This window comes from Megalobrama amblycephala, linkage group LG3, assembly GCF_018812025.1.
Source record: "Megalobrama amblycephala isolate DHTTF-2021 linkage group LG3, ASM1881202v1, whole genome shotgun sequence".
NCBI classification, from domain to species: Eukaryota; Metazoa; Chordata; class Actinopteri; order Cypriniformes; family Xenocyprididae; genus Megalobrama; species Megalobrama amblycephala.
Window position 1 is genome coordinate 20,402,622 of NC_063046.1, and position 25,764 is coordinate 20,428,385.

At 37.9% G+C, this 25,764-nt stretch overlaps 1 protein-coding gene across 3 annotated transcripts; it reads left to right on the plus strand.

The window, feature by feature from the left end:
* The first annotated feature begins 328 nt into the window (after positions 1–328).
* On the plus strand, positions 329–21,349 carry esrp2 (epithelial splicing regulatory protein 2). 3 transcript variants are annotated; one of them, XM_048184597.1, is made up of 17 exons: positions 330–510; positions 673–825; positions 1,329–1,457; positions 9,912–10,025; positions 10,320–10,434; positions 10,651–10,746; positions 10,881–10,935; positions 11,188–11,298; positions 11,576–11,708; positions 13,399–13,441; positions 13,898–14,199; positions 14,752–14,985; positions 15,075–15,273; positions 15,793–15,991; positions 16,523–16,706; positions 18,670–18,771; positions 20,096–20,232. In XM_048184597.1, exons 2-16 carry the CDS (start codon positions 694–696, stop codon positions 18,754–18,756), a joined length of 2,133 nt encoding a protein of 710 aa, XP_048040554.1. In that variant the 5' UTR covers positions 330–510; positions 673–693; the 3' UTR covers positions 18,757–18,771; positions 20,096–20,232. The 3 variants fall into 3 exon arrangements, with proteins under 3 accessions (XP_048040553.1, XP_048040554.1, XP_048040552.1); XM_048184596.1 differs by lacking the exon at positions 18,670–18,771 and having other exon boundaries at positions 329–510; positions 11,191–11,298; positions 20,096–21,349; XM_048184595.1 differs by lacking the exon at positions 18,670–18,771 and having other exon boundaries at positions 20,096–21,349.
* The last annotated feature ends 4,415 nt before the right edge of the window (positions 21,350–25,764 follow it).

The following is a 25,764-nucleotide window of genomic DNA, read 5'->3' on the forward strand; positions in this document are numbered from 1 at the left end:
TTTTTTTTTTTTTTAGAAACTGATATGACGTATGAGTGTTCATATCAGTTAAAATTGTAAACGGCTATATTTCAAATGTATTTCTTTAAACGTAAAACTTATTTAAAACATTGAGTGCATATGTAAAATAAACTTGCGTATTAGAAGAAAAAGTAAGCTGAGCAACACGGTTATATATAGGTGTGCAGCAACAGAGCAGGACAAAATGAATTCTGATCTTATCTCCAACTTCCTAGTGCATATAAACCAATCCGAGCGGGTTACATAGACTCCGTGGCAATACGCCCCGCCCTCACCTTTACAAACCAACCAATCAACGCGCTCCCCCGGGAGATTGACTCCAAACAGGGAGGCCGAACCAAAACCAGGTAACCAAGAAAAAACGAGACAGCGAGAAAAGCCTTCAGGGCTTGTTATGGGGTTAGCGTGAGACGAGCCAGGACTTTTTTCTGCCTTCTTTACCAGTCAAACCAGTAACTCTGGATAGAGAGCACACAAGTACAGCAACAGGTAGAGTCTCGTGCCGCACTCTCTCTCGTGTCCTTCTCTTGGAGTAATCTTCTGTCCTTCCTCGTGTACTTCAATTGAATTTCCATTTCTTTTGTTTGCTTCTTTTGGAGAAAGGTGAACCCTCGTGTTACTGTTTTATTTGATCTTTGCTCTTAATTGTAGTTTTTACCCTTGTGGTCCCTGATGGCTTCGCACAGTGATACTCTGGTGGTGTTCTTTGGGGCAACAGCTGGTGCAAATGGGGGTAAACTGGGGTCGGATGAAAGGGAATTAATTCTCTTGGTGTGGCAAATTGTGGATCTACATGAGAATAAGGTACGGACCTTTTGACCCTGATGTAAGGTCTCTAACTTTAAACTACCCACAATGTGCTAGTGTTAGAAACCACCTTGACAGCTGACATTCACCAACAAGGTGCGCTTTCAGGGAGTTAAATGCGCTGCATTGTGATTTACATTATATTCAACATTTCTTTCCTTTGACGATCTATATGACAACTTGATTAAAGCATTATAATGCGGTCTTTTCGACCCACGAGAGTCGAAAGCGTGCCTTTTTTGGTGCATGTCACCGCCTGTAGGTCAGTAACCCTGCCGTGTCTGCTTTGCTTTGACAAACACACTGCTGAGAATGAGATATCAACGTTGACTCGGCGTCAAAGCCACTGAGCTGCCTACCTAGACAGCATTGGCGCGTGGAGAACATTGGACATTGCGTCTGTGTTCTCGACGGCCAGGTGTGTAAGGGCGCGCCAGTGACAAAACCCGCTAGAGTTGCATTGCGAGGCCGGTTGAAAGAGATAATGATGTTGTTAACAGGTGGGAAAGCTTCAGCAGACTCTAGTACAGCCGGACAGTGTGGATCTGTCGGAGCAGTGCAAGGAAGAGACCGGGCTCACGGTGGAGGAGCTGTGCAAGGCCGAGCCGCTGGAGAGCGTCCTGCAGCAGGTGAGAGAAACCTTCATGCAGTCTGCTGGTCTGTCTGTTTATACAGTGTTTGTGTATCTTATGTCCTTTCGAACTAATGCTTAGGAATATTTCAGACATTTTAGTCTGTGATATCTAAAATTCACATATATGTCAGCATAAGGTAAGTCTTTGGTGTATTGCACACATGATTCTAGCATTTGGTTTGATTTTAAATGGATTGCTCTGTGGTGTGTGTGGTTTGGGTGTGGGAAGGAAGGCACAGACGCTCTGCTCTAGGCGAGCGTGCAGGTCTAGTCTTGTTGTACACCGATGCGTTCAGCAGACATCTGGAAGACTGAATGTTTACTTGTGAATGCACTCACCTGAGAGCCATATATGTCATTGAGAGTGAGCAAGAGTGATACGAAAACAGGGGGATGAACAGAATAATTGAGGGAATAAAATGAAAAAGAGTCCTGTGTTTCTTTTCTTCTGCTGTCCATGTTAGGCTCATTTATTGAGAAGGATATGGGTAGTTATGGGCTGCTCCTGAGTTTTGCACGTATGTTTTGACAAAAGGCGGATGTTGCCAAACGTGTTTTTCAGCCGTGACGCAGAGAGAATTTGTTTGTACTCGGTAAACCTGTTCCCACCCCCCACTGTTTCATAACGGACACCTTCTTATTACTGTCCCACTGAAAGGTATTTAGAGCCTACGCTCAGTTGTGGGACTAGACGTTTGTTGGAATTTACCTGTTTCTTTTACAAATGAGGGACATTAAACAATACTATTTAATTTTCTCACATTTGATTTGCATTCCTTTGTTACATTCAGCTGGTGGCATTTGCATGTTATCTTGATTCAGTTGTAGCCTATCCCCAAGGGGCTCTGTAAATATTAACTAGTGAAATCAATTTCTCTCTGCGTACCTTTCAGAGAGAGCGACAGAAACTATCAAACCATTGGTTCAGTTCAGTTTCTCCTATTGTGTTTGTCCTTTCCAATTTAAAGCAATGCATATAAATACACACACTTCCATTGGGGGCCTTAATCCTGAAGCAGGTTTAGGTGGATAGCCAGGTATGTTTCGGTTTAGTTTGCGCCAACCCTGAGTTTTAGGTGCCATGAAAGTGGCTTGGCTTTTAGCTGTGTTCATCGCCATAGTAAGTCATGCTCCATGGCTAACCTGCTCCGGGACAGGTTGTATTCTAGGTAAGAGATCTCAAATCAAAATTAGCTGAGCAAAGTGACACATCTCTGACGCAATAAAGTCGCTATTCCAGTTTCTCTTGCTCCAAATTAAAGGTCACTACATAGTCAAAGATTTTAAAATACAAAATTGTCTGGCTTTTAGTGATGATTATTTATATAATTATTATTCCCCTAATCCATTACACAAGCCATTTTAGTTCAATTATTAAACATTTAGTTTAAATGAACACACATATGTACAGATAATATGTAGTATAAATAAGATTTGAAATCGGTAGATAAAGTTTTAAAAATGACTACATGTGAGCTTACATGTCCGAGTCTCTGTATACCTGTATATTATCAACTATATAAACTAACTTCATAGCTTTCACTTGGACTGATATAGGAAGATATTTTCTTCTGTGTAAATGCATTTGTGTTCTTCATATTCTTCAATCTTCAGCAGAAGAGAGAATTGAATCGTGCTGATTCTCTTGTGAGAAGTGAATCCCACTTTCTATATGTTTCAAGTCATGTGATTGGCTGTTCGCTACTGTTGTCACACTTTCTTCAATGAACTCAAGATGAAAGTTGATGATCAGCGTCACGATGCCGACAAAGCCTGATTGAATTGGCTTGTTTTTCTCAACTTTAAACTAATTGTTGTCTTTGTTATTAAAAAAGGGTCAAAAAAGCAAATTATAAACAATAGGTTAAAGGGTTAGTTCACCCAAAAGTGAAATTTCTGTCATTAATTACTCACCCCAATTGTTCCACACCCGTAAGACCTTTATCTTCAGAACACAAATTAAGATATTTTTCAAGTTTAGTTTATTTATATAGCACCATTAAAACAGCAGCAGCTGACCAATGTGCTTTACAACATCAGATAAAATAAATGCAAGCAAAAACAATTAAATAAATAATGTCACAAATAAAGTGTCACATATAAAATTTGAGACAATATTTTTGATGAAATCCAAGGGTTTCTGAACCGCAAAGGTAGTAAAGACATTGTTAAAATAGTTCAACACTGCATTGTTCATTGAAATAGTGATCATTGAAACTTAGTGTATTTATTTCAATTAATGAGTTTAAGCTATATCTTAATCAAACAGTCCAAACTGTCTGCACTTGTTCTTAATCTTGTTTTATTGTTGGAAATGTGTGTGTTGTGATTATTGTTTTATGTATTTAATTTAATTTTTTATTTTGTTTATTGTGTGCTGCTATACCTTGGCCAGGGCTCACTTGTAAATGAGATATCTATCTCAATGTGATTTTCTTCCCTGGTTAAATAAAGGTATAATAAAAAAAAAATAAAAAAAAGTGTTTCAACCTTAATGTTATGAAGCGACGAGAATACTTTTTGTTCGCAAAAACAAAACAAAAATAATGACTTTGTTCAACAATTTCTCCTCTTCCTTGTCATTCTTCTATGCTGTTGACGTAGTGAACGCAGTGCAGCGCTTCCAGGTTCTACGTCAGAACGTCGGCTCATTATTGGCCGGCTCCTGCGTCAGCATCACACACATACGTCGTGCTGCTCATGTGTTCAGCTTCAACCAATACTGAGCCGGCATTTGGACGTAAACATCATGTAAGCGCCCTTAAAATAAGATCCCTTATTTTTGGACACTGCTAACATCCATTTCTCACTGTTGTGACTCACTGGTTGATAAAATAGTCTTCACCAGTGTGTCTAAGTTAGGAAACCAGTATTTAGAAGGCTTTAGTGTGGATCATCCTATCTTACTAACAGACTTCAGTCAAACCTGTTTTTCTGAGCATCAGCGGCTGATCTGTGCTGTTAGTACTGAGATGTGCTATCCACAGTGAAACGAAGAAGGGAAAAAAAACATTTATAGCTGCTGGCACTCTCTGGATGACTCACTTTGGCTTTGCACCTGCTTTAGACGCTAACGCTGTGGGAATGGTGTGGTGTTAACACATCTGTTTGTGTAAATATATTTGTGTGGGTGTGAAGGAGAAAATACTTTTAGCAGAATAAAATTGTTAGTATGCGATCAAGAGTGTGTTTGTGGGAGAAAATGATCTTGGGTGTGTTTAAGAGACAGAGGGTGTGTTGGAGAAAGTGTGTGTTATTCTCTGAGCTCACTGAGAAAGCACAGCAGGCTGGCAGGAGCATGTCAGTACCTGTGTGTGATGAGCAGAGAGCTTTTTCTCTACAGACTGTCAATGCTCCGGGAGGATTCTAGGAAATCTAAAAGGATGAGTGACACATTCATCCATTCTTTCATTCAGCCCCAGAGCAGACTTCCCGTCAGTGAAATGGTCATTTATAGACATGAATTAGATGGGTTTTGAGTCTCATGTTTTTACAGCATTGTATAAAGTAAGTACAGAATGGATTAAGTGAAAACCGGTTGTATGTCATTGTTGCTTAAACATCCTGGTAGTTCACCTGGTACATCCTGTTACCTTATCTAACAACACTCCCACTTTACTTTATCCTGCACACTCAGGATGAGTTCCACTCAAAAGAAAGCATTACTATGTATGTCCCACTAACTTTTTTTTTTTGGGGTTTTAGAAAAGCGCATTGTAAATAAAATAAATGTATATTAACTTTGAAGGGCAGAACACTTAAAGTGAGTTCAGGACACTACTGTATCATACGGAGCCCCGGACATGACATGCAGGGAAAAAATAGTAGGCTAAATCGTTATTTATTAATTTATTCCCTCAATTTACTAAAACGTGTGCACAATTTACTATTTCGAGGATGCTCATGATTTATAAATAGAGGGAGTGAAATAGTAAATCGTGCACACGATTTAGTAAACTGAGGGAACATTTACATTTACATTTATAATTAAATGTATGCAATTGTAAAAAATTGTAAAAAAAACAAAAATGAATGTAAAATGTAAAAAACAAAAAAAAAACAAAAAAGGGAACAAATTAGTAAATCGTGCGTATGATTAAATTTTTATCATATGTGTCTCATGATCTCATAATTTGTTACACCTTTCACAAAAGCTTATGTTGATAACGTTTTATTTTGATTTCTAATATTACCTTAATTACATGTCAGAAAAATTTATGTTTTATAGCTATTAAGATTTTCAAATATATAATTTTATTAAATTGCATGCTCAATGTCTGATAAACTTGAAACCAATCAAATGTTTGGGGTCATTAATACTGGAAAAAAAATATTCTAAATGATAAATTTATAATTTTCCACAAAAATTAGGCAGCAACTGTTTTCAGTGTTGATGTTGATAAGAAATATCTCTTGAGCATTAAATCTTATTTCAATGATTTCTGAAGGATCATGTTAAACTGGAGAAATGATGCTGAAAATTCAGCTATTACAGGAATAAATTACATTGTATAATTTACTAAGATAGAAGAGTTATTTTGAACTGTTATAATATTTCGCAAAAATAAATGAAATAAATGCATCCTTGGTTAGAGGCTTCTTTCAAAACATAAAAAAACGGTTGTATGTGATTGTGCATGTAAGACAATTTTCTGCTGATTGATGGATAAATATAAAATCCACGTTTCAAAATCATGTGGTCATAAGTGGCAAAATGACCATCATAAGTGTACTTTACTAACAGCCTTAAGGAACAACCTTTTGTAGAGGGATTTTGTTACTTGCTTGCATTTTGAATGGCCTTACAGATTCAAAATTTCGGAATTTGGCCTCTTTGTACATGTGTGTACACACAGACACAGACACACGCACACACACACACACACACAGAGCAAACATGGCTCATCAGGACAACCTCATTGATTGTCATGCTAAAGATCAAATTTCTTTCTCACTCTCACTGACATCATGACAGAGGAGAATGTGAAACTGAAACTCAGATCAAGTTTAACTACCATTTTTACCTTATTCTAACCATACAAACAAATTTTCTCAGTGCTGGAAAGGCAAGTTTATTCATTCCGTCTTTTTGCTTAATATAAATGTTAATCAAAGTAATCATGATAGTTTTGATTGCATTTTTGCCTTTCCTATAAAGAAAAAAACATTCAGCCAGTGAAATGATACCCTTCATATCTTGCTTGTCCCTGGAGTTTGATCTCCTTTCTCTAATCGTTTGTAGGCACAGGGTGTGTCTGTTTTAGCAGAATGTTTGTGTAGTAGAAATTAAGATTGCACTTATTATTGCAGTTGTCAATTTGTGCAAGGTGGGGTTGTGCAGTGAAAACAGCCATGAACACAATACACAAGCGCACCCACAAACTCTGTAACAAGTGCAGTGCTAAGTCACAATTATAACACACAAAATAATGCATCCACTGTGTACCACTAAAGCTTAAAGCTTACTTGAAATGAGATGTAAAGCTCTTGAATTATACTTTTGGAATTGTCAGGTATTTACAAAAGTCTTGTTAGTTAAGCCCTTAATGACTAACTGAAGCCTCATATTAGGATGAGGTATGAAGATGGACAGGTTCTGTAGAAAAACAGCACGTCACCATCCAAGAGCATGATGGGAATGTAGCTGAAAGAGCTGCAGTTCTGCCTTCAGATGTTCTCAGTTGGTTGAGAGCTTTATACTACCCTAGAATTCTCTAAAATTCCCAGCTTGTAGATAAGGTTTTGTTAAACAATCTTTTAAACTGGTCTACTGTGTCTTGGCTGCTTTTACTTTTTTTGATCTGGGTCTCAATGTTGGATTGTGTTTTCTGTGCTGGCTTGAATGATATGAAAATTAGGCCACAAAGGTTCTATCTGTCCTCTTATAGCGTGCTACAGGCTGACAAACACAGTAATGGTTCATCCCTGCTCTGTTGTAATTCATTGCGGATTGGCTTAAATCTTATAAATGTCAGGGTTGATTTATCAGGATCTCCTGTCAGTAGTTTAATGATTTCTTTCCTTAGCTCTTGTTCTGATCAGTGGTGAGGCCAGAAATTTTAAAGTGAGTGGGCCTTGGTGAAATAAGTTGGACCTCTATTGCCTCTCAAATTACATCATTTTATAATATAATATAATATAATATAATATAATATAATATAATATAATATAATATAATATAATATAATATAATATAATATAATATAATATAATATAATATAATATAATATATCAGGATAAAAATAATTTGACAGTTAGGATTAGTTAAATGTGATTTATTGTTTATTGTCAACCGACTTTATGACATCAACAAAATCCATTTTTATATATATGTACATACTGCAAATTTTCGGAAGTGACATCTGCTAAATTAATGTGTTCGAGCGATTTTTATTGTCATGTATGTGTGAGTTTTCTCCTTTCCCACACACACATTTTTGTTTCTAATTTGGGTGGACCGGCCGTCGATCTGAGTGGGCCCGCACCACCCTGGCCCTTATGTAGCCTTGCCAATGGTTTTTGATTTGATTAGTTCGATTAAAAAGCTCTTGTAGTTCTGGGTGGTAGAACCTAAATATTATGTCATGAGAGTAATTTTAATATCACAGAGAAATTGTGTATCATAATGTTTTTAATATCATTTATATTATCTATTTTATAACCTTTTAGTTTTGACTCTTTTAGGACAATCCAGTGAATAAAATACTTAACCAGAAGTTTACACATTAAAATGTATTTGTTTAATACAGCATATTATAAGAGTTGAAAATAGAACACACAAAACAATAAAACTAATATTATAAAACTGATGGTTCCGTTGTAAAATAGCTGATTTGTGCACATCTGTCGAATTGTGTATTTTAATAAGGCAAGTTGCTTGGCAACCACAAATAACTAAACTTTGCTTCATTCAGAGCCCAAGAACAGCTCTTTATAACACATTCTTCTTTGTTTTGACTTGAGAAACATTCTGCTTCAAATGTTCTCTTTTCTATGGTTCTTCGTTGCTATAATATGAATAACATTAAGTAACACAAACCAACTGTCATGTCATAGTGGTTTGCCTATACTGTTCTTGACTGATGCAGAGATAGATATGTTTACAAAACATCTGTAATGGTTCATTAAAGACTCGATGTTTTTGCTAAACACAGGTGAATGTGGGAGCCCCTATAGCTGGGAATGAGCAGGTGGTGTGTTTTAAGAGCAGGACAAATGCTCTGCATTGTTTTGTCATCTCTCTGGTCACGTGAAATACTTCATCTGAAATGACTGCTGTGGCTCACTTCCTGTATTTTCACCGAACCAGTCTGACCAGCTGCTTAATCTAGAAAACAAGCACACGCACGCGCATGCACATAGAGCAGCATGTGCACATATTACAACATAATGTGGGTGTCCTCTCTGCTGCCCTTGACAATGTAGTAGAAAGTTCAGAAGTATTAAAAACCTTTAAGTCTGCTTGATGGTTTGATTTTTATCTGTCTGTTAATCAAAAGATATTTAACAAGCTACTAATAATGCATAATAAATTAATAAACTAAACTGTTTCTCTCGTGATTGCCTGTGTCTGAAGTTTGTGTGAGGACCTTTGCTTTTACAGTTTTATAGTGAGGGAATAGTGACTTGATTTTTTTGTTTTTTTTTTTAAAGCTGATAATTTAAGAATATACACACTACCACTTAAAGCAATTGATGGGTATGAAATCCGATTTTCAAAATTAATGTGCAAAGACTTGCAAACTGGGACCCTTTGATCATAAACAACAAAATTACTCTAAGTAACTTCATAAGTGCACTTTTCTCACAGCCTTAAGGAACGACCTTTTGTAGGGGATTTTGTTGCTCACTTGGATTTTGAATAGCCTTTCGGATAGCATTTTTCTTTTTTTAGGGAGCAAAAATGTCATTTGGAATTTGGCCCCTTTATACCCCTTATGTTCACCAAGGCAGCATTTATTTAAACAAAAATACAGTAAAAACAGTAGTATTATGACACATTTTAAGAAAAAAAAGGAATTTATGTATTTAGTGTCACATGATTCTTCAGAAATCATTCTAATATGCTGATTTGGTGCTAAAGAAACATTTTGTACATTATCAATGTTGTAAACAGTTGTGCTGCTTAATATTTTTGTGGAAAATTGTGATTTTTTTTTTTTTTTTTTCAGGATTACGAATATTACATTTAAAAGAGCAGCATTTATTTGAAATGGAAGTCTTTTGTAACATTATAAAAGTCTTTACTGTAACTTTTGATAAATTTAATCCATCTATCCTGAATAAAATTATTAATTTAAAAACTTACTGACCTCTAACTGAACAGTGTAGATATAAAGGGAAGTGAATCTAAAGCCTACAGCTGTGTCTAGTGCTGTGGTGTTTTAGATTAGAAATAATCAGATTTTTTATCTCAATTCCTTCTCTCTTTTACTGCTTATGTCTCTAGTTTCATCAGTCGGTGTCAGCTGAAGTGAAGTCTCTGGGAAGAAGCTCCTACACACTTTGTGTGGACGGACCACTTCTTATCCGACAGGTGCTGCACCCCGAGGCCTCTAAAAAGGTAATCCGCAAACACGCACATGAGTGTGTGTGTGTGTGTGTGTGTGTGTGTGTGCTTTTCTGACATTTTTAAATTAGCTGTCAGTTTGTGGTATAATCTGTTTAGCAGCAACATGTTATAATCTTCACAGGAATGTTATGCTCAACCAGAGGACATTAAAGTGCTCTCAATCCATTCTGCCTTATACCTTTTCCCTCTTCTTTACTGTTCTCTCTCTTCTGCCCTTCCCTCAGGCTCCTCCCAAACAAATTTTCCTGCTTTCCCACTCATTTGCCTTTGTGTGTTTTGTTGTAGAATCTGGTCCTGCCAGAGTGCTTCTACACGTTTGTGGACTTGAAGAAAGAGTTCCACAAATGCTGCCCCAATGCAGGCCTTGTCAAAGATCTCACTCTGCCCTCCATGCTGGACTGTATCCTTCATATGCTTTTGATTTTACTCTGCTTTGTGTGTTTCATCATCTTTCAATTACCAATGCCAATATCATTTTAGAATACCAAATGACATTTGAAATTTTTTTTCACTTTTATTTGTTTTTTATATTCACCGTTTTTGCATTTACTAGTTCTTTTAAAAAGCAGCATTTCAGCTGTTTTGGTAGGAATATGTGCCTTGACACTGTTGTCAGATGTGTGTATTCCAGCGGTGGTGGAGCAGGAGGCCGGACTGAGGGAGGTGAAGAACATGGTTCTGTTAATGCTGCACCTCCTGGCTGAGCCTTACAGTGAGTAATGCAGCATAGTGGAATGATCTGTGCCGTTTATATATTGAGAGAACATGTTATGTATTTCACTTTTGATGTGCACAACTGACCATGTTGCTTGTGGTCTCATAATTCAGCTTTTTTTTCTTTTGTAGATCATAAATTCTCCACTTTTGAAACTGTAAACTACAAGTTTGAATCTGGAGCATGGTATGTATTCAGTCAGTCATATTTGTCGTGGTCTGATTTTGGTTGTTGTAAACAAACAAAGTGTATATTGTTTGTGTGAGCAGTGAGAAGTCTCAATTTTACTGCTTCTGACCAAAAAGTCATTTGTTGAGAGTTGATTATTTGACCATAGTTTTCAAAAAAGATCTGTTGAGTTTTCTCATTATAAGACCCATGAGAATTCTTCTGAGCTTGAGGTTTACCTGTGTGTCTGCATATTTGCACTGTTTCCAGCAGTAAGACAGAAGCTGTGGACAGCGAGACGGTCATCAGAGCTCGTGGGTTGCCATGGCAGTCGTCTGATCAAGACATCGCTCGCTTCTTCAAGGGCCTCAACATTGCCAAGTGAGATTACAGCTCAGTGTAACACTGAAACACACACTCACAATGACATGGAGCATGCACTCAGAAAAGACCCTTTAGCACACATTAACAGTGTAATGCAAAACTCTGTAAGACCTCAAAGACAAATCCAGCCAAATGTCACATCAGGACTTTCACTGGTAGGAAAAAAATGTTTAAGTGAAATGTCAAAGCTGATGTAACATCATAACGAGCAAATTGGTAAAAACTAGTTTTTAAATGTTGCATCTCTGTGTTTCTTTGATTTTGTGTGTATCAGAGGTGGCGTTGCACTTTGTTTAAATGCTCAGGGCCGGAGGAACGGGGAAGCTCTGGTGCGCTTCATAAACTCTGAGCACAGAGACATGGCACTGGATCGACATAAACACCACATGGGCAACAGATACATTGAAGTGAGTTCACCTCCTTACAGCATCCTAACCAAGAGCTTGTTTTGTTTTAATTCAATCAGCTGTTCATGCTTGGTCCCAATACTCACTTTAGTCTGAGATAGTCCTAATTCTTCTTTACTAAATGTACACTAGGCATGTGAGAAACTATATTTTCTCATAACCGACTAGCCTGAGGGGTTTTAGGATGAATTTAGAGACGGCTCTTTTTGGGCATCCCGAGGTAGAAACGTAAAGCAATTGAAAAATAATTAGCATAGCTGCTGATAATAACATTTCATGCAATACATGGTCATATGCTTTTGATCTGATTTAACTAGAGTGCAAGGTTATGAGATGCGTTATGTGAATACTTTGCTAAAGTGATGTGTCTTTTAATCTGGATTTTAACTGGGAGGAAGGCTATTCCAGAGTTTTAGGGGCCAAATGCGAAAACGCTCTTCTTCCTTTAGATATTCTAGGTACTGCCAAAAGTGCAGTGTTTTGAAGAGCGTGATGGTTTGTAGGGCGATAGAAGATTGGGTAAATACTAGCGATGTGTGCAGCAACTAATTTCATTAACGTTTAAACAGAACCGACCCCCCCCCCCCCAGTCCCTCGGAGATGGTCTGTATATGCAATCCATTTTAAATAGGTTACTTAAAGGTGCTACAGAGGATCTTTTCGTCAACTGAGAAACCAAAGACTGTTAGTGAGTTTTCGAGGGAACGCCTCCCAAAACTCGTGCACGAGTATTGGAACACGAGTGTTTACCACCAGCATTCGCTGTGTCATGTTAGTGGATTCATTATGTCGGACTCACCGCAGGTAACTCATAATCTGCAGTTGTTACTCCTGTCTCCTGACAAAAACATTTCATGCGGCGCCTGTAGAGTGTGGAAAGTTACTGGAGCGCGCAGCCGCACACGTCTCTCACAAGGAACGTCATGGCAGTGATTGACACGCCAGAGGGCCAATCGTTTATGCGATGATCGCGTAAACGATTGGCTGATGTTTTTAAGGCCCTACCTCGTGCACAGATGATGTATATTATTCCTTTCAGTGCACCTAATAAATAGTCTTTTATCAGTTAGTAAAGGCAGTTTCAAGTAATATTGCAAAAATGTATAAAACAAAACATCCTTTGTAGCACCTTTAATATAGGGACAGTCAGCACTGAATGTTTCATTTTACATATTCTTTATTTTATATAATTGTAACTATTTATAATTAAAATTAGGATAGAAATATCTGCTGTTTTTTTTTTTTGTATTATCTACTGTTTCACATCTGTTTGTTTGTACTTTTTTCTATTACTTTGGTGGTGTAATTATTTTCTGTATTTAAATAGACTTAAAATGCTTTGGCAATACCATATTCCAAATGTCATGTCAATAAAGCAATTTGAGAGAGAGAGATGTGCATGTGAATTACCTGTGTCTGTGCAGCATCTCTCCACTAGCAATGAAGCTGTGAGTTTAATTGCTTCAAAAACAGTGACGTCAACGCTTGAGTAATCTGATGTAGTGAAGCTAATTTATTAATACATGTTTCTGTGTGTGCACAGCACAATCTCAGACCTCTGTATGTGTGTATGAGAGAGACCTCATTCAGAATCGAGTATTCAGACAGACCATGGTATAAATGGCTATATACAATAAAAATCATGGTTGTACAACTCACTCCTATGACATTCTGCATTTATTTGTTTCAGGTGTATAAAGCGACTGGGGAGGAATTTCTGAAGATCGCAGGAGGTGAGACATTAACATGAAGTCTTCAGTTGTAATATGAGCAGACACTTAACATTTGTAGAGTAAATCTCTGTCCGTTATTCCCAGGTGTGTGTGTTTGTGTGTGTGCCCAGCCCCCCCTGTGGGAATGAAAGGCTCTTTGTGAGTCTCTTTCCCTTGCTGACTCATGTTGGGCAGGTAGAGGGGGAAACTCTAATCCCCCTTCCCTCCTGCCCCCCCGATCTGGCCAGGCCACAGAGAAAGAGAGCCATTCCCTCAGGGAGGAAGATGGGTCAGCAGCCTCTGAAAAGCTTCACACTGCCCTCACACACAGCAGGTGTAAAAGTACAGCGTCCTGCCGAGATATCATTACAGTGTGTGTGGATGTATCTGCTGAAAGCTTTTAGAGCAGCGGAGAATATCTCTGACATTCTGTATCCACTCACCATTTTAAATGTACAATTCCTCCTCTTTTGACAGGCACGTCCAATGAGGTAGCTCAGTTCCTTTCTAAGGAAAACCAGGTGATAATCCGAATGCGCGGGCTTCCGTTCACTGCTACTCCTCAGGATGTTCTGGGCTTCCTGGGCCCAGAGAGCCCGGTGACGGACGGGATGGAGGGACTTCTGTTTGTGAAGTACCCAGATGGACGTCCCACAGGTGACGCGTTTGTTCTCTTTGCTTGTGAGGAATATGCCCAGAATGCCCTGAAGAAGCACAAACAGATCCTGGGCAAGAGATACATCGAGTTGTTCCGCAGTACTGCAGCTGAGGTCCAGCAGGTACAGATGCATTTTATTTATCCCTCAAAGACCCAAGCATTGATATTCATGATGTATTACTTTTTCACCTTTTAACATGTCTTTTATGAAGACATTAGTTATACAATTATTTTTTGTATTCATTTTAATACCATTTAATTAAATAAAATATCAACGAGGAAATGACGAAACGGCTCGGAAAATTCATTTTGACTTTCAGGCTTCATTGTGTGAGAACAATAGAAAGTTTTTGACCACTAATGCCCACTGTTTTAATTTTGCTACTCTTAGAAAAACGGTCTCAAATTTATGTATATTTAAAAATTTGAGGCATGTAAACCTTTTCCTGTCAGTAGACACACAGAAATAAAATTGAAAAATTCGATATCAAATACTTACTTGGTAAAGGATATAAGCTGTGGCAGTTAATATGTAGTTATGCTGGCTCTCTTAGGATTGATCAGAACAAAAAACAAAAAAAACAAACAAACTGACTTTGTGTACATTTGTAGGAAACCAACATCTAGTTCTTTATTGCCATTTCCTTGACCTTCTTTTGTATCTTCTGACTAGGTGTTGAATCGCTACATGTCCACTCCACTGATCTCCACACTTCCCCCTCCTCCTCCAATGGTATCTGTGCCTGTGTTAGCCACGCCACCCTTCATCACCTCAGGCAGCACACGAGACTGCATCAGACTGAGAGGTCTGCCATATACCGCCGCCATAGAGGACATCCTGGAGTTTATGGGGGAACACACCATTGATATCAAACCACATGGAGTGCACATGGTCCTTAACCAGCAGGTGACTTAATTGGGAACTTAATGAAACAAAAATCATCAGGCTTTATTAGAATGACTCTTTGACCAACCTTTTCTTGTCCATCTTTCTAGGGTCGACCCTCTGGTGATGCCTTCATTCAGATGAAGTCAGCTGACCGTGCATTTATGGTGGCTCAGAAGTGCCACAAGAAGATGATGAAGGATCGTTATGTAGAGGTGTTCCAGTGCTCCACTGAGGAGATGAGCTTTGTGCTGATGGGGGGAACGCTTAACCGCAGCGGCCTGTCGCCACCTCCTTGCAAACTGCCTTGTAAGAGACTGTCCGAAAGAAAGTTTTCATTTTATGGAACGTTTTTTTTATGTCAAACACTTGTAGATTAACTGCTCTGTTAATTTGGGTTAGTATTTAGCGAGCGCCAGCAGCTGTAATCGATTCCTGTTTTATAGATGCTGATCTGTGTGTAGTGTTCCAGTCTGTTTGAGATTAGATTTCAGCTTATCTGTAAGAAAGCAGTGTTATAACCTCTTTCACAGATCTAAAGGTGCAACATTTTGGCATTTAAAAAGAGCAAGCCTGTAGCGGCACTAAAGGAAGGGCTGGTTACTAAGTGATTTGATCTGGTTGTTTGACCTTGGCTTGAGAATGGGTCGTATGTGCTCACGCCACATCAGAAGAAACTGTAGTTGTTCCTGTGCCATTTAAGTATACATGACATTCACACACTTGTGCAAGGTCAGCTGTGTGTGTGTGAGAGAGATATTTACACATTTGTAGTGAAAACAACTACTTTTTTAAAAAATATAAAGCGCTTTATCTTGTCCCTCTCAGGCCTATCTCCACCAACATATGCTGCATTTCCTGCGACTCCAGCTATGCTTCCCACCGAGGCAGCGTTGTATCAGCCCCCCCTGCTGGCCACTCCAAGAACTCCACAGGCTCCAACTCACAGCCCTGCACATGCTTTAGCTTATTATTCTCCACAGCTTTACATGAACATGAACATGAGCTATACCACCTACTACCCGAGGTACAGGACAAAAATCCTGAAAAATAAATGTATCGCAGTTTTTTTTTTTTTTTTTTTTTTTTTTTTTTTTTCAAGAAATGTTTCTTGAGCAGCAAATTTCTGAAGGATCATGTGACACTGAAGACTGGAGTAATGCTACTGAAAATTCAGTTTTGCATCACAAGAATGAATTACATTTTAACAAATATATTAAAATAGAAAACAATTATTTTAAATTGTAATCATTTTAATAATTACATTTTTTGATCAAAGAAATGCAGCCTTTTTGAGTGTAAGAGACTTCATATAATTTTTTTTATTTGTCTTATTGTGCTATTTAACAGTTGCCAAGCAACTTATCAACTTCTCCCATTAACATAAAATGTGTGGTTACAAGTACATCATTCAGCTGTTGTAAAACTTATATTCTATTTTGTAAAATTTATATTCTAAACTGTCCATTTTATAGTGTAATTTTATCATTTAATAAATCTCTTTACCATTATTTAAACCTTTTTTTTTTTTTTTTTTTCTCCTCACACTTTTGACTAGTCCACCGGTCTCTCCCTCAACGGTGAGTTATTTTGCGGCCCCACCTGGTTCAGTAGCGGCAGCTGTGGCCGCCCAGCCTGCCCCTGCCCTCCTCCCCCCGCAGCCCGGAGCACTGGTGCGAATGCAGGGCCTGCCGTACAACGCCGGGGTCAAAGACATCCTCAGCTTCTTTCAGGGATATCAGGTGACTCTTCATTCCACTACTCACTCACACATTCATTTAGGTTCTCAAGTTCAAAAACAAGTAAAAAAAAAAAGGGTTTCCCAAGCACTGCACCTCTTACCTGCTTCTGTTGGAAAAGCAGCACACATCTTAAAAAGTTTCTATTGTATTGTAGTGTCATACAGCATAGTGTTTTATGATGAATCATTGTGTACGTTTTGTCCTCTCATTAGCTGACACCCGATTAGGTGGAGACTTCAGAGGATGGTATGACACTTGCACTCAGAGAAGGAGGGAAGGGGGTTATAACAGACAGAGGGATGGTTAGGTGAAAAAGAGTGATGCTTTGATTTGGGCACGGTTCTGTGTGTGCTTTCTCTCTCACAGTATATTAATGTATAGCCGTGGAAATTTTCCAGATGTTATAGTTCATTTCATATTGTGTGGTGGGGATGGTACAACTGTCTTCAGCATGCAGCGTTCCTGCTCTCTCCTCTAAGGCGTGTGACACTCTGAGCTGTGCGTGTACCTGAGCGGTGTGCCTGTTACACTGTTCACAAAGCGTAGCGCAGTGGCGCGTGTGTGAAATGCTGAGTTCAGGTTTGACTCCTGGCTGAACCAATGAAATGGATCTGAGCCCAGTCCACCCTCCAAGTGTGCTTTTAACCTCTGATACAAAATGCACACTATGGGACTCTGTGTGCGGGAAGTGTTTCTTTTTTGGCAGGTGGTCTGCACTCCCCCCTCTCCCCTCTTTCTTTCTATATAGTGCATTCATGCTTAAACATCTTATATGCAACCCTGTACGATGCATACTTTTTTTCTGTTTTGCAGTGTATTTTGGGTGAAGTGTTGAATATGTTTGGGCATACACTGGTGTCACATCTTGTGTTATGAATGATAAAAGGCTCTGTGCTTCAGACCTGTGTTTGAATGAAGAGCCTTTAAATGAACTATAATACATGAAGAAATGGTCTTTAATGAATACTTCAGTATGCCCGTTATTCTTTCCTGCATTTACGTTTAGTTCAAACATACAGTAGACTTAGGGGTGTGAATATATGTGCTCTGACAATGATTTGATTCTTCATAAATGAAATCTGGAATTTGATCACTAGTTTATTTGTGTGATTTAACCTTCGGTCTGAATAATACCACTATAATCTCCCACATTTCCAGTACATTCTCAATAAAATAATTGTTATATATATAATTAAATAAATTAAAATGTAAAATGTATTATTATTATTTATAAATAAGACATTTATCTTACAAAAGATTTCCATATCAGATGCTTTTTTTTTTTTTTAAGAATCCTGAAAAAAAAAGTATAAAATCTTCCACAAAAATATTAAGCAGCAAAAACTGTTCTCAAGATTAAAGATACTTCTTTTAAAACAAAATCTCACATACTCTCACACGCACTCACACGCACACACAAACAGTAATATTGTGAAAAGTTAATACAATTTAAAATAACTGTTGTCTATTTGAATATATTGTAAAATGTAATAATTCCTGTGATGGTAAAGCTGAATTTTCAACATCATTACTCCAGTGTTCAGTGTCACATGATCCTTCAGAAATCATTCTAATATGATGATTTGCTCCACAAGAAGTTTCTTATTAGTATCAATGTTAAAATTCGGTTCTGCTGCTTAATATTTTCTTTCAGGATACTTGAATAGAAACTCAAAAGAATTGATTTAAAATGGAAGTCTTTTGCAACATTATAAATGTTTGTTACCTTTGATCAATTTAATGCATCCTTTCTCAATAAGTGTTCATTTCTTTTAAAAATATATATACAAAAATATATATTTTCAGTATTTTCACTTCCATGTCAATGCACATCTTTTAACACCCTTAGTAAAAATGCATACTACTCTACCGTCACCTGTACATAAGATGGTTGAGAGAAGTGCTGATTGTTATGAGTGTAACGTGAGGCCTGTGGCACTGACTGTGGCTCGTTGTGCTGTAGTACATGCCTGAAGACTACAGCAGCTTGGTTGGAGTGAGTGAGCAGGGCCGGAGTCTGATTCAGCCTAAAGAGTGGCTTTGCCTGTAAGGGGAGCCCCTCCAGGTAAGCTCCCATGATGCCCCTGTGGCCTGAACCCATCGCTTCTGCATGGACTAATACTCTAACTCCTCTCCTCACTGCCACTGCTCTGTGGTGACCTCCAATCAGACCTGCAGTCCAGTAATACTATTCTTCTTTTCTTCTATTTTTGCATCTGTGTAAATCTTCACTCAACTGCTTCATGCATAATTTAGTCCCAGTATGCTTGTGCTGCTGTTTTAAAAAGCTTGTTTTAATAATGCTCTTTCTTTCCAAAGTGACTTATTGGTTTGAGGTTTTAATGTCTTGTTTGTGTAGCATCATTGTTCTTAACCTGCTGCAAGTCTCCAGCCTTTATAAGGGTTTCCTAATGAATGGCTAAGTGTATACTCTCATTTCTTTTCAGCTGATTTGATTGACTTATGATGGCATAAATCCTGTGTGTGGTGGGTTTATGCAAAAATGCTTGAAGGGTGTTTAATCCAAACTCAAATCCCATTTTTTTTTTTTTTTTTTTTTTTTTTTCTCTCTCTCTCTCTCTCTCTCTCTCTCATTCATTCATTCATTCATTCATATATATATATATATATATATATATATATATATATATATATATATATATATATATATATATATATATATATATATACCACCACTGGAATATGTGTACAGTAGTGGCCAAAAGTGATGTCTTGCCTATGTTCACCCTTAAGTTAATTAAGTTGTGCTTGGAATCAGTTTTGTGATAACGCAATGAAACATGCCAAAATGTGCAGACATAATTTTACAAAGTCATACAAAGAAATTTTGAACACATGCAAAATCAAGAGAGAACCAGCGAAATGTTAATAACAGATTATGCTGTAGTAAATGTGTGCTTTTTTGCTGTGAGCTTTGTGTTTTTTTTTTTGGTTTTTTTTTGTTTTGTTTTTTAAATAAAAAAAAAATGGCAATACTTTGCCTTTTTTTTGCCAAATAATTTTGTCAGATAAATACCTTAACCAAGCTTAGTGTTTGATTTTTATTTATATATATATATAAAAAAAAAAAATATTATTATTAATATTATTATTAATATTATTATCAATATTATTATTAATATTATTATTATTATTATTAATAATAATAATAATAATAATAATAATAATAATAATAATAATAATAATAATAATAATAAATAATAATTAAATAAAAAAAATCATATATATATATATTATGAGGAAAGAACAACTTGTAGAGTAATAAAATAAATATCCCCTCTGGACATAATTTTTGACCACTACAGCATATATATTTAAATACTTTAAATATTTAAATACTTTTTTTTTTCCTTTTTCTTTTGCCGTAGCTCCAGGCGGACTCTGTGCTCGTGCTATATAACTGGAGTGGTCAGCGTAGTGGGGAGGCACTGGTGACCTTCCCCAGTGAGAAAGCAGCAAGACGGGCTGTAGCTGAATGCTCCAATCTTCCCCTCTCCGGCCACCCCATCCGCCTGGCTTGCTGTGAGTGACCACACACAGACTGCTACATCCACCAAAGGAGGACCGCACTTCACCTGTCTCACCCCTTTTTCCATCATTACCTGTCTTTTGGCTTTTCAGACAGTTGTTCCTGACACCAAAGTAGTAGTTTAGGAGGGGACCTGACGCAGAAGCACTGTATATATGTTTATATACACACAAGCTAAACATCTCAGTAGCACTGCCTCACTGCTTGTGTATGTGTGTGAGGAAAATTGAGATCAGTGGCATGCATGCTAAAGTCTTCCTGTCTTTTGATGTCAAGATCTCTTCTATCCTAATTCAAGACCTTAAAGTAAACTTATAAGCCTTGCAAGCCATCAGTTTATGGAACAAGAGATCTTCCTGTTGGGCAGTCCAGTTTGGCACTAGAGAACTAAAATACAATTCAACACTTATTGCCGTTATGGATAAAGGAATGTTCTGAAATACAGTGTGATTGTAAAAAGCCAAATCTGTGCTTTAAAATACTGTAAGACCGTTATGCTGAACGTAGAGTTCAAAAGGGCATGGAGGTTTTCCCAGTGTACATCTGCACTGTTGGACTGACACAGCCTTCAGACTTATTCCTTATTTAATAGAGATCAGACCAAGTATGTACTCCATAGACTTGCATGAACTGATTTTTAGTTTAATCCATTCGAAAAGTGAACATTTTTATTTAAAGTATAAGATGAGTTGTTTGTGTGATCTACATGCTTCAGTGCTCATTCTTTAGTGAAATTGAATTGATAGAGGTGTGTATTCTGTTGCCCCCAGTCTGACCCCATGAGAGATTGTGAAGACTGAACTACGCCATGGTCATACCTTGTTTTGGAATTGTGGTCTATATCAGTTTACTGATTGTAGGCTGCTTGAATCATGAGCTTTTTTTTTTTTTATTATAAATATGTATTTCATGACTACATTACCTGGAGTGCAATACAGGCTGAACAAAATGTCACACCTCTCTAGTGAAAGAAGGGACATTTCTCCCTAAAATGTATGAAATGTGTATGTACGTGTAAATGTGACTCTTATATGCAACAAATAAATTGATATTGCTCTGACATCAGCATGTCAAAGTGGTAAAGTGAAATGTTTTGGACCAGCTTTGTGTGATTGTTTTGATCAGTAGATTTCACATTTTTAACTCCTCCCATTGTCCACAAACAAAGGCCCATGACTTTTCCAGTTTTATTTATATGTTTATCTATTTATTTTTATTTACTGGATAAGGGTTAAGGATTTTAAATCTTAACCATGGTAGCAGCAGGCACAATGATATTACGCACCGCCTGTGACCCCCTGCTTGCACAGGGAGCGCGCCTTGCAACCATGGAGACATTTGTGAGAGACGCTGCGTAATATCATTGCGCCTGCTGCACCCATGGTACGGCAGCAAAGTTCCTTGATTATTACGCCGGAATGAGAGTATAGTTCCTAGCCATGTCGGCCTAGAAAATCGCATCTCTTCATTTTCCGTTGGTCTTAGTACATGATATAACTACAGAAGAGACACGATTTAAATAAGAAAAATATCAACTCTTTGGTCATTTGTTTTTTTTGAGTGAGATGCTATTGGTCTGATCAGATTCAATGAACTATGCTAAAAGTGTTACCGCCGACCCGGAGATCAGCTGAATGGATTCGAAAACGGTAAAACTCAACTGTTTAACTCTAGGGGAGTTGGAAAATGAGCCTATTTTCAAAAAAAAGTGTAGTGTTCCTTTAAGAAATGTGTCGTCTAGCCATAACCTACAGATCCCAGCATAAACTGTGATACATTATTTGTTATTAAAGTATCAACAACGTTCACAAACATAAAAGCAATCATATTATTTGGCATGGCAGAATGCACACAATGAGCTCTTCCTTTATAATCACTAAAAAGATCTCACAATGCTTCAATGACTGCACAATGAGTCTTTAATATCTACACTTTAAATGCTGGCAAATCCTCTAATTAAAACAAAGCATTTAGCACTGAACAAAAACTCCAGCGTTTTGAGCGGTGAGTGGATGTGGATATAGATGCATCTCATTGCATTCGAGAAATCAACAGATATGTCTGTGATTGGCTACATTGTTCAACGCTGTAAAAACATGTTATTAGAAACTCTGCCTATGCTTGAGCCCGTAAAGCGTTTTTATTTGATCTTAGTTGTTCTTTAAAAAAAATCAACACATTTTTTATAGCCCATTTAAAGTGTTTATTACAAACAAATGATTAAATGTAACTGAACAAAAATTTGCATTGCATTTACTGTCCTGTGAAAACAGGGGGTGCTGCAGCAATCCCAGCACCCCTAAGCCTACTTCCTGCATCCCTGAATGAGGCCCTGGTGCGTTGTAACTACTGAAAATATCAGGATTCTAATCTCCATATTGAAATCTCAGATGGACAGACAGTGATTCTTTTAGGAATTGTTAATATTGGTGTCTGGAGTGCTGGGTTTTTAAAAGCTTTGGTTAAATGTGTGGTATGATTATACATAGTGCTCATAAATGACTGTTGAGAGAATGTTCAGTTAAAATGAATCGAGGCTTGGACCAGGGCTCAATTCCTTACATCACTACTTAACAAGCAGTGTCATGCAATATTGGCTACACTGTTTCAGTTTGCAGCCATTATTTTTTTATCTGTTGGTATTTGATAGAATCCATGATGCCATGTAGCTGAACAAGGGGCCTCATTTATAAAATGTTGTGCAGAAATCGTCCTAATAGGTTGTTTGCAATCACATGGTTCTGGTGACGCGCGAAATACCGGTGGAGGGCAAGCAGTAAAAATTAGAATGGAAGAGATGGAGAAAATTCCTTTCTGTGCTGGTTTAGAAAGGTATAAACAGAAAATCACAACATATGTTGGACGTGATCTTTATGTTATGAAGATGAGCGACTTTTCCACTGAATTGAAAGACTTGATTGCCATCGAGGAGGTAGATATAGAGGATATAAAACTGCCGTCACGCCGCGCTTCAGTTCTAGTCTGGGTTTGTTTATATCGCGCTGCCTTTCTGCTAGTGAAGTTAAAGCCGAGTTCAGACTGCACGATTTTCAAAGTAGTCGGGTCACTGTTCTTTTCACACTGCATGACTATCTTGGCCAGCATTCAGTCGCTGCAGTGTTCAAACTGCAAGATGGATCGGCGACAGAAGGTTTCAAACTGCATGACTTTACAATAGGAAGAATCGCCGACAGCTCTGTCTGGCACGCAAACTACGTTTCACAACCAAACACACGCGAGACATGACAAGGAAACAACGCGATATCACGTGTGCAAGACCGGAGTTCTCACGTGAGACTGGCCCTGTGTCTCAATCATCTCCCTAGCCCCCTAGGTAGTGAATCAGTATATAATGAAAGTGAATGTGGCTGATACCCTGATCAGTGCCCTGACTACTGAACTAGGAAGCTGATTGAGACACACGGTGGGTTTATTATTAAAAATAGTAGCCCGCAAGAAGCTTGAAATACGAATTGCTTGTGCGCTGATTTGCAGCGAAAACAACATAAAGAAAAGAAAAATATGGAGAAGGAAATGTTTGGGGAGACGCGAAGAACAAGGATTGTGTGTTCTGCAACAACAGTTGGAGCAAAATACATAACTTTTCAATGTGCTGCTGTTGATGGTCAAGCAAATGTTTGTGCTTTGCTTCTGTATGATAAAATTCTAATGTTTATCTGAAACGAAGCCATGCTTGCTGATATTGTGGTCTATAACTCCTTCCCGAACTCCCCGCTGCTCTGTATCTTGCTCTCTCATTGGCTGTCGGTCATCGCCGATGTAGTTTTCAGTCAGAATACTTTTCACACTGCAGGATTTTGAATCGCCGACAGGTCCAGATATTTAGCATGTCGGCGATTCTCTCAGATCACGTCTTTGGTCGTTCACACTGCGTGATTGTCACTCGCGTGAACGAGCACCGATTTGCCTGTGATTTCGGGCATTTGTCGGCGATTTCTCAAAACCTGTCGGCGAGCCAAAATCGGGGCTAAAATCGTGCAGTCTGAACTCGGCTTTAGGGCAGTATTTTGATTTTCTGTCGCGATTGTGAAAAATGTCGCCATTGTAGGTCATTTATGCTGAATCGAGAATTGCAACAGGAGCTCACATCATCGTTCAAAGAAAAAACTGGACGGTGTAATACAATTGTTGCCTTTTATAGGCCTACGTGTAAAAATACACTAAGGGAAGCAGGTTGAGGAGGTGATTTAACCCAGTGTTTCTCAACCCTGGTCCTGGAGGACCCCCAACACTGCACATTTTGAAAGTCTCCTCTGTCTGACACACTCATTTCAGGTAGTGGAGTTTCTTCTAATTGGCTGCTGAGTTGAATCAGGTGTGTTTAATTTGGGAGAAAGACAAAACCTGCAGTGTTGGGGGTCCTTCAGGACCAGGATACTCCCTATCACTCAATAAAATAATCACATAGCTGAGTGTTTTTGAAAGTCTTTGTTGTTGAATCGACTTCTGTCAGCTTGTTAAACATTTATTTGGGCATTTTCTACCATATGATGGCTGAAGCAGCAGCGCGTGACACTGTTCTCATGGTAACCAGATAAACATTGTGAACGGAATACTACAAAACTGAAGTGAAAACATCAAATTATCATTCAGTGGGATAAAATATCTTCTCTTCCCTGCAAACGATACCATGAAGAATGTGGATATTTAACCAAGTCAAAAACAAATAAGGTAAGCAGGTATCCATATTCATAGTATCAGCAGATGCAAAACTATTAAAGGGGACAACTTTTAAAGTTAAAAAACGATAAAAGTTATAAAAAAACGGTATACGTTATGTAAACGATATAAACACCTTCTGTGTTCTCGATTTTATCGATTTGAGCAACCATAAACGACGCAAAACATACGAATTTTGAGTTTTTGATAAGATTCATAAGACCATAAGATAAGATAAGACCATGTCATTAAATGCCACTTAAATCTAATTAAATCTTGTAGAAATCATTGACATTGCGAACATGATGAGATATCAACCATCTCAAGCACTTCCTGTCCAAAAACTACAATAAATCAGGATTGACTATAGGTGGGCTACAAAAAGCCGGTTTGACTACGAGCTAAATCGTGGCTATGCATAGCCTACACAATATAACGTCAAAGATGTGAAACCAAACACTTTGTAATCACTGTTGACTTCACTTACATGATGCAATATCATACAACTCGCAAGTTATTTAGGCAAAAACGACAAATTTATGTTAAAAATACAATACAATTTACAATTTATGTTTAACTCGGTTCCCGAAAATTATAATCCACATGTAAAACTATGTGCAGCACATTTTGCTGAGGACAGCTTCCTCAATCTCAATCAGTTTAATGCCGGATTCGCACAAAGATTATTCTTGAAAGATGGAGCAGAAGCTGCTGTCGAATCACAACACAGGAACCGCTGGCACAATCAGAACTCGTTACGTATTTCTGAAGGAGGGACTTCATAGAACAAGGAAGTCATCAGCCCGTTTTTATGACAAGGGAAACAGC